The sequence below is a fragment of the Pundamilia nyererei genome, unplaced genomic scaffold (assembly GCF_000239375.1).
Source record: "Pundamilia nyererei isolate P.nyererei 1_Seehausen unplaced genomic scaffold, PunNye1.0 scaffold00021, whole genome shotgun sequence".
NCBI classification, from domain to species: Eukaryota; Metazoa; Chordata; class Actinopteri; order Cichliformes; family Cichlidae; genus Pundamilia; species Pundamilia nyererei.
This window is the reverse complement of record NW_005187422.1, coordinates 2484890-2494906: the sequence shown is the minus strand read 5'-3', so window position 1 is coordinate 2494906 and position 10017 is coordinate 2484890. Positions and strand designations below refer to the sequence as shown.

Sequence of the window (10017 nt, the reverse complement as noted above, 5' to 3'; positions counted from 1 at the left end):
GTGTGTGTGTGTGTGTGTGTGTGTGTGTGTGTGTGTGTGTGTGTGTGTTCCAGGATTTCAGTTTAGGAGTATGACTCAGCATATTCCCGATCCTAATTATGTCATAGTGATAACATCAGGGTTATTTTGGCTTGGAGACAAAGCATTGTTATGTTATTATTATTATACATTATACTGAAGTGCCTTTGTTACAAACAGGGGCCAAGTAGTTTTAAAGGTGTGGGTATTTACTGGGCCGGAAGGGTCGACTGGTCTGATAACAACACTATCAAGTTGCATTATGGGCAACGTAGGATCAAGCTCATGAAGAGCTTAATTCTCAGGACAGAGTTAATTTCGGGGTATTCTAGATTTTGCCAATTCAATTTTTCTAAGAGTTTGGAACTGTTTGGAAGTGTATCACTAAATCCTTGTAATGTCCCTTTAAACCCCTGATTTTCAGTGTTTCTATTTCCAGATTTCTATTGCCCGGTGCAGTACGTCGAGTTATAAGACACATTAAAACGGTAGACGCATATCCTTGGATTTAGTCTGCATCCCTTCTAGTATCTATTAAGACTAAGACTTTTGAATTATTGCATGATACGTGTTGATTATATTGAAATATATATATAATTTGAAACTAAAGGTCAAATATGCTCATCCAACTTCTGTTATGGTTTGTCTGCTTTTGAAGCATACTTCTATATATCTCGATATCTGAAGCTTCTCTACTGCTTTGGGCATTAAGTTTAAATAAAAACAAAAACTAAAAGTAGTGACTGGATTTAGATTTGGTCAAAGGAATAATCATGAGCTGCTAATATAACTCTATCAGCATGTCCCTTTCCTTTCCTCCCTCCTTTAAAGCCCAAACACTTCCCTCCAGGCTGTGGAATGTTTGCTTGAGTTCACACTTATTTAATTCATTCAGTTAAATTATTAACTAATAACTGAAGCTCATTTAAATCCCCCCTTTTTTAACAAATGTGAAGAAATCCACTGATTTGGCCAAAACAAACAGAACAAAAACCAGTAAACACAATATTGGGCAAAATAATGGTAATTACTTTTTGCCATTATTGAACAACACTAGTGGGCATCAGTCAGACTCTTCTTCCCTCAGCTTTGCAAAACCAAACACATTACAGCGTTAAACAACCACATCTGATTGATGAATCATTAGCCAGTGACCATGCTGTTTTATTCTCCTATTTTGACTTTGCTTGTAATTTACAACATGAACAATGTGTGATATTTGGTCTTGAAATGTGCAGCTGACATCATGAACTCATCAGGAGAGTGTTTAACGAGGTCACAGATCAAGACACCTGAAGATAGTTTTACCACAGAGTTCTATACAACAGGACAGCTTTTTGCAACTACAGAAGTCGCCCCCTGCTGGTTTCACACACAATACGTGTTCAAAACTCATGCCATGTCCATCTTCTGTATACAATTTATGGTTCCACACAAGTCAACTGACTACATCAAGACTACTGTATGTCAAAATCCTAGTATAAGTAAATAGCATTGCATGCAACTCCCGTCTTCTGTCCAATCAGGTACAGTGGTAACCTGCTCTGTTACACAACAGGTGTAGTTATTGCATGTTTCAGAGCCACTGTACTAACAGCAATGCTGAAACTGCTTCTCATCCTCTGACCCTTGCTGAAGCGTGGAGGACTCACACACAGATTTTCCTCAACAGTTTAATCCTGCAGAGCAGACTGGCAGCTCGGCAGCCTGCCTGTACATGCCTGCTGTGTGCTGCTGTCACCACGCCTTCAGCCCCAAACAGCACAATTACCCTGTACTCAGTGACAGAGTTCAAGGTAGGCAGTGCTGTTTGGCAGGGCTTTAATTTAACTTACTCTGATGAATCTGTCAGCAATATCAGTCAGGCCGTCTGCAGCACCAGCCTGACGTAAACACAGAAGGCTACTATAACTCTCCCTACTATGAGGAAATAAAAATACAAATCGTCAAGTGAGTAACCACAGTTTGAGAATACTGTAGTTATTAGTTACTACATAGCTCTCTGTCAGCTCGACTTCATATCAACAGAGCCTCGATTCTATGGAAGAGGGGGGGAAATGAAACAGTGCCCCTGAATGATGAGCACTGCTTGTAAATTTGCTAAAGGTGAGTGGAATGAATGGCAGTAGAAAATGGAGCGGAGCCTGCAGAGGAATGCAGAAACCCACCTATCCACCTCCCACAGGCTGCCTTCAGAGCAGGCACACACACGCGACCCAACCGACCGGCCCCCAGAAGAAGAGGTGGCACGGTGCGCTTCGGCTACAGCGTCGGGCTGTGTGTTACACCTTTTGAAAACAAATGCATGATACTGATGTTTTGCTTTTAGTGACCTCACTGAACTTCTTATCTTTAGTCACGCACCCATACCATTAGTGTTTGTTTGCAAAATTGAAGTTGCTATTTTATTTCACTCATTTAAAAAGGTTTAAAAGGGAGTACTTTAGTTCAAATAAAAACCTGCTGTTTCTCTACAAGTTAAAGAAAGGGGACTTTTATTTGTATCTATATATGCATTTATTTATCTACTTCATGCCTGGTCTGGTTTCTCAGAGTAGGAGGAATTGTTCAGTTTTGCAAAAGAGAAAAACCATAATTCAGAAACTCCCTCCTAATTTGACTTTTTGCTGCTGATAAGAGCAGCACACAGGAGCCTCACATTGAGTTTGCCCACTTTTCTCTTGGGCTTTATGTTAACTTTTTTTAAACCAGTCAGTTAATTACGTTATGTAGACAAAAATCTTTAACTTTTTTGCACAAAATGCAATTTATCGTCCAATCACTCCAAAACAAACAGCTGACCAAACTTTGGCTTTTTTGGGGGGGGGGGGGGGGTAGCCATATTAGTAAGTTATTAAGTCTGAAAGAGAGAAAGTGAGAGAGAGACAGTGTGTGCCTGATGGTTAACCATTAACCTGTGCGCCCACTGAGCCGGGGTGGGGGGTTAGACGAAGATGATGTGTAGATGAGGAGGAAAACAGGAGCACAGGTGAAGTACAAGAGCGGAAATTTGTGGATTCTGGTTTAGAAATGTGAACGTCCAACTTACAGCCAGTTACTCGCGTTGGCCGAGAGAAGCGCGCAGCAGAGCATCAGGACGCACCGAAAAACATATTCCTCGGTCATCTCGAGAGGGAAGGAGGGGGGTCAGTGAGAGCCGAAATAATCCCGAGGTGGACAAGGGGGTCGTGCACAGCCTAGGCTGTTAATCCATCATCCCGCATCCAATGGGTCCTGCACCGGGGAAGACGCGCAGCTTCACGGTCCGTCTGCCCGGTTCTCCCGTCCCTCCTTCTGTCACTGCGCGCTCAGAAGGGACGGGGAGAGGGGCTCCAAAGGGATGCTTAAAAAAAAAGATCTAGTGCAGCTTTGGCTGAATCGACCCTTCTTCGGAATCAACTTGTTTGCTTTCCTTCTCTGCGCCGGGAGAGCGCGTGGAGGAGCAGTCAAGTTTAAAAGCCAAGATGAAGCAGCTCTCCGCCGGTTCTTCTTCCTCCCGCTGCTCTTCTTCACTTGAAGCTTTATCACCCGCTGCCGGCTGCCGCTCTCAGACAAGCGGGGCTCTCCTGTCAGCGTGCTGGGGAATCTCCGACCTTAGCCCGAGACATGCGCGCACACACACGTACACACACACGCGCGCGCGCATACACGCGGGTCCTCCTCACACACTGCCGTCTCCTTGAGCGTCTGGCAGAAGAGAGAGCGTGTGCACTGACTTTAGCTGAGGGGCGGCGCGAGGTTATAGAGGTACGGCAGAGAGATGGGAGTTTTTTTGCGGATGAAGGAGGCGGGTTTAATGCGCTGCTAAGGTACTATGGTGTGTGTGTGTTTTAGAGGTCTCCTGGGAGGATGCAATAGCACAGCCATTCACTAATGCCCTCCCCAGCCACCCTCCACTCCTGTCCAACACACACACACACACACACACACACACACACACACACACACACACACACACACACACACACACACCTCAAACCGCACGCACTTCTTGGCAGCGCCCCGCTCTCCCTGTCACACACTCAACCAAATATTCTGCGGTCAACAGTCTATTTAAAGCTTGGCTGCAAAATGTCTGCATTTGAAACCAGAAAATCCCAATAATATGACAAATGTCAGCTCCACGCTACTGATTGATGAAAAAGTTGTAGGAGGATAATAAGGTGAGGCAGCCATTCTGGGCTCGCGCAGGACTATTGAGGACTCCACATGACTCACCTGATCCTGGCGCAGAAGAAGAGGAAGTGGAAGACTTTTTGTTATGTAAATAATATTAAAATATCACCTTACAAACAAATCGGCCTTATTTATTGTGCACGATTCAGAACCATCACTTCAATTGACCGCTGAGCTTGATTTTTAAATGCGGTGAAAATCCCCAAAACTCCATATATGCCAAACACGTCTGAGTGAGTTATGGCGGAAATGTGCATAAAAAGATACACAAACATGTAGAATATTTCTGGTTAAGACGCTGCAGCCATAAGAAACATGGCAGTGGGTTAGTTCGGAACATTTATTCATATGGATGAAGTGATAAAACAGAGTTTGTTATGATATTGAGGGGAACTCTGAGGGGATAAGCAAATGCAGTTACCAGGATAGCCCATATTAATAAATACTGTAAACAAAAACATCAAGAAGTTTGTTTCTTTTTAAATAACTGCTTAAATAAAGAGAATAAATATATGTATAATTACACCTGGAAAATATACTATATTTAAATTTATTTCATTTATATGTATGCGTTAGTATGTATCCAGTAAATGTGCTGCATAAAACACATCATAAATGATATGTCTTGATTGACAGCCTCATGGGAGGAAATCCAGACAGTAAAAGGGATATGCAGAGAAAGTAAGGGCTCGGTAAAGGAACGATGCATACATATAATACGGTAAACTCCTTTACATATATTATATAAGATGCAGGTAATATGATAGAGGTATAAAAAATATTGGACGTAGAAAAAAAGTAAGAATTAAGAGAAAGCACAATACATCACTTTAATTTGACTGTAATAGGGCTATAACTCATATGTAATACAAAGAAGAAAACCTTACATATTTATTAACATATAAAAATATAAGGACATAAAAGTAAAGATAAAAAAGTATGCGCTAGGTGAAAGAACAATGAATAATTTTACTGTACATATAATAAGGATGTCTTTACATATAATGTATGTAATGAAAACTTTTACATATAACAAATATATTTGGAACATAAGAAACAAAATAACAATATAGATAACTTTGCCTTATATATGTTTGTTTATATATAATTCAATAATAAGCATATTTAAGTGTTTAATAATGATATCGTCCTCAGGAGTAGCTCTTCATTCTGTGGACACCCATTACATAAATGATAAAAGACAACATTGTGAAAAATTACAAATGTCAGTATTTTTATGTGCATTTATTCTATGTTCATATACAGCTGAGTAAAGCAGATTGAGGATTTGAAAGTAAAATATTACTGGACATAAATACAGTGCCATGTAGTGTGGTATGAGAAGATATTAGATACATTATTACCATTACTAAGTTATGGTATATACAGGCTAATCTGATGTGTGAGAGTAATGCAATACAAATGATAAAAGGAAAGTTGTGCAACCTAAAAAAATCATTTAATATGGTCACATGAATTACCCAGTTTTATAGGCTTTGGGTCTTTCTGTTTATCAGTGTCAGGAAAAATGACCAGGGATGTAATGTACACAGAATTTGTGGTTTGGTTTGAAATAATTATGTTCAGTTTCAGTCATATTTCTTAATGCAACAGTTCAGGCACTCAAATGCTGCATGCTGCCAAAACGAGTATCTACTCTAAGCCTTTTACTCTCAAGTATAAAATGAGCAGAATAAATTACAGACATTGAGACAAGTGCAATAAATTTATAATGAACTTAAATATACCATTAAAGCCAGCAGTTCCATTTTAGCTGTAAAAACACAAACTAACTCTGCGTTTCTTTCTTTTTGTCATCACTGAGGAAATGGCCACCTTGGATGAAACTGTACTCGCGAGCAGACACGCTGCAGAGGGTGGCTGCAAAGAAAGGCTGATTCTGTGTGTGACTCTGTGTTTAGTGTGAGCTAACACATTGCACCTGATTTTACTAAACAAGTATTTAGGCTTGTGCCCAGGTTTCAAGGTTGACCCTCAACGTCCAACATATTGAAAGGACACTGTCGGTGTACAAACATGAGTAAGTCGCTTTAACAGTAAATGAAATTTAATACTCAGCCAAACAATTTGGGTCAAATATAGACTACCACAGCATTCCTGATAAAGACCTAGCCTTAGTTTTCATTACCTTTCCTAGACCTCGTTGGTGGATAGACAGGCGGTTGGTTTGCTTTTTTCATTACTCCCACCCAAGGTGTGAAATGACACATGAATAAAAAGGCTTTTGTAATAACAAAACCAGTGACTAAGTTAAAGCAGCGCGCTGTTCAGATGGCTGCAGATTAAGGTGGTAACCTTCTGGACAACAACATAATAAAGCCTATCCATATATACTTACACAAAAACTTAAATTATCACTGTCAACAAAATTACAAATTTATTCAAATAACAGTACAATATAACTCTTTGTGACAAACAACAACAAAAGTACAGAAACATTAAATGTTACAAAGTGACTTTCTACATCTATTAAAATGGGTTTGAATATTCATCATGTTAAATAATGAAACAGCATTTTCTAGGCCTAAGGTACATATATAAAAAGACAGGAACTGTGTATGTAATTAGGGTAATGCGGATGTACGTGAACATATGACATCAGAGCCGGTCTCAGTCACACACAGATGTGGACACACTCGGAGAAAAAAAAAAGACAGCAAACTTCAGCAGTAGCCTCTCGCCTCACCGCTTGTGTGTGTGTGTGTGTGTGTGTGTGTGGGGGGGGTTGAGGTTTGGGTTATGTGTGTTTTGTCTCATCTCATTTCACTTACTGGGTTTTAAGGAGCTAAGAATACACCCTGCTGGGACAAGACGCTGCAGCTGGGCCACCAGCTGTGTGCGGTGTGGTTGCTGGTTGCCACATACGCACACACTTAATTATACACGCATACTGTAGCGCTGATCGAGACAGGTCATCTGGCTGATTTTGATACTTATAGATAAGATAAGTGTGTATCGAGATTTTGCGCCAGCAGCCAAGCTGAATGAATTCAACTGTGCAAAAGACTTAAACACAAGACCAAAATGTAGCGTCAACTAAACCCTGAAAACAGTCACCGACAAGGTTCTCTGATGTTCTCTCATCATGTGAGCACAGAGTCTGAAGGTTGTTCAGAAAAAATACCCACAGAGTTCAGGCTTTGGACGGTGGAGCAAGGCTGGTGTGGGAACCTGATGACCTACATTTTGGTCCTGATGGTTCCTTCCAAACCCTCGTCTTCCCACTCAACCATCCACTGCTTCTCACTGAGACACATGGCACCTGCATCAACCTCAGGAGCGAGTGAATGTGAGAGTTGCTGTTGGGAAAGCTCCAGCATGCATTTCAGCAGAATGGAAATGGTGTGGGTGACCCACCAAACCACATCTAGGTCGTTCTCCAAGAGGTCACCTGTACCAGCTCTGCTGCTGACTGGCCAACAGAGGGAGGAAGTGAGTAAAGGAACTTGGCGATGATGAATAGGAAATCAGAAATTCATAAGTTCTTACATAATATATGAATTTTAAATGCAGCTCATTAACATATTATAATTAAATGTAATTATCAAAGTTAAATCATTTATAGCTGAGGCCAAAAAAAAAATCTCGTGGGGAGAAGAATAAAGTATGAATAAAACTTTTTTTCCTTCCTTTTGCTTCTTTGGGTTGGGTCAAGTCAAATCAAGCATTTCTTTTTTATAAGACCATTAATTATTATTACCATATGCTTAACAGGGAAGATAGATGAATAAACTGCTGTAGAGTAAAAGTACAAAGAAGAATAAAATGACAATATTCAAAGCAAAACAGCATAACATTTGAATGAGTTGACCACAGAGTAACTGATTTATAACTTATCAAAGCTCATTTATTTATGCTATCATAAATACAGGGTGATTCAAGGTGGTCCGGGAGTGGGTGATCAGGGAGGGGAGGCCATCTGCTGCGGCTGGTTGGGAGTGATGGGAGGAAGACGGGACGAAGACACACTGTGGAAGAGAGTCAGAGATTAATAATACACATTGGGTGTGTATGAAGACTTAGTGGGTGAAGAAGAAACACCCCAGCAGCCTGGGCTTATTGCGGCGTAACTAAGAGAGGATTCAGGGTCACCTGATCCAGCCCCAACCTTATCAAAAAGGAAAGTTTTAAGCCGAGTCGTAGAAGTAGAGAGGACTAGTATGAAATGGTACTATGAGGGATTTAAGATGGAACCTTCAACACCTTGTATGCGATGAGAAGGATTTTCAATTCGATTCTGGATTTGACAGGGAGCCAATGAATAGAGGCAAGTATGAGTGAAATGTGCTCTTTCTTTCAGTTCCTGTCAGCACTCTTGTTGTAGCAATTTGGATCAAATGAAGGCTTTTTAGCGAGTTTTAGGACATACTGATATTAATGAATTACAGTAGTCCAGCCATATTTCTAAGGTTTTGGGGTCTGAGTACATTAAGTTTAGCTTTATCTGAGTTTAGAAGCAGGAAATCAGAGGTCATCCAGGTCTTTGGGTCTCAAAGACATTCCTGCAGTTAAATAATGGTGTGTGCCATCTGGCTTCATGGATAGATAAAGTTGGATATCATCTGCATAGCAGTGATAATGTATGCTATGCTCTTTAATGAAACTACCTAAGAGAAGCATGTATCATGTAAACAGAACTGCACCCTGGCGAACTAAGTTTACATTTACATGAACGACTGCAGTGCAAACCTTTATTAGCTGCAGTATGTTCTAATCGAGTCACTGGGTAACAACTTGTGACTAACTTGTTCATGTAAAAAAACATCAACTTCTGTGACCAAAATTGTGTTTGATAGAACATCACTGGTCTCACTCGCAATTTTCAGATGAAGAGTCCAGAGCAACCTGTCCCAGAGGTGGCGTGTCAAGAGTGCGAAGAGCAGGCCCGCCACAGTGCTTGTTGTGTTTTTAGGCATTCACAGGGTTTGTGCACCCTTTCAAACCCTGTGCAAACTTTCCTTCCAAGAAAAATATCACAGTAGAGAGGAAACCTCCATGGGCTATCTGCTGGAAGTTAACTGAATTATTGTGCAATGGTAAATGGACTGATTCTTACAGTATATAGTGCTTTTCTACTCTCTTAGAGTACTCTATACAGCATGCCACATTCACTTCCTTCTAAACATGCAGTGCTTCCTAAATACTTTCATACACATTCATACTCTGATGGATGCATCGGAGAGCAACTTGGCATGCAGACTGGAGGAGCCAGGGATCGAACTACTAACCTTCCGATCAGTGACCTGCACTACCTCCTGAGCTACAGCCACCCCCATACTGTGTGTCAGTATGTACACAGAAACCCAGGATATTGATTTGTGCGTGTGGACCTATCACCAGAATTGCCTCCCTGTCTTTTCAGCTATTTCCTAAGGATCCTTGAAGGATCTCACCAGTTTTATTCTGGAGCAGATCTAATGTGCCTCATCAAGGCACAAGCAGAACGCAAGCTAATAGCATTTCTTTCCAAGCGATGTAAAATTATCACAGTAGGTGGACAATAAGAATCTAAAATATGAATATAATATCTGCTGTTCTCAGAACTTTTAAATCACACCTCAAATTGCTCAGGTACTGTTACAGTTAGCAGCAATCACAGGAACCAGAAGCTGTTGATTATGAATATGCATGCTCATTTGATTTTAAATATGATTGATGTTTTAACTCCTCAATTGACAAGATCAACTTTTAATGTTTTTAAAAAAATATATATTTTATAATATGTAAATGTTACGTGGCCGTCATTGGACATGTTGAAGTTTTGACAAAGTGAGATGAATTCCTGCGGTGTCCTGAAGATTC

General features: G+C 40.6%; 1 protein-coding gene across 1 annotated transcript in view; it reads right to left on the bottom strand.

Moving 5' to 3' along the window:
- Positions 1 to 3704, bottom strand: part of wnt4 (wingless-type MMTV integration site family, member 4) — a 26130-nt gene extending 22426 nt beyond the window's left edge. Inside the window, exon 1 of the mRNA XM_005726663.1 lies at positions 3068 to 3704. Within this exon, the coding sequence (XP_005726720.1) occupies positions 3068 to 3144 (77 nt within the window). The 5' untranslated portion in view covers positions 3145 to 3704. The remainder of the gene's footprint in view (positions 1 to 3067) is intronic.
- Positions 3705 to 10017: the final 6313 nt, after the last annotated feature.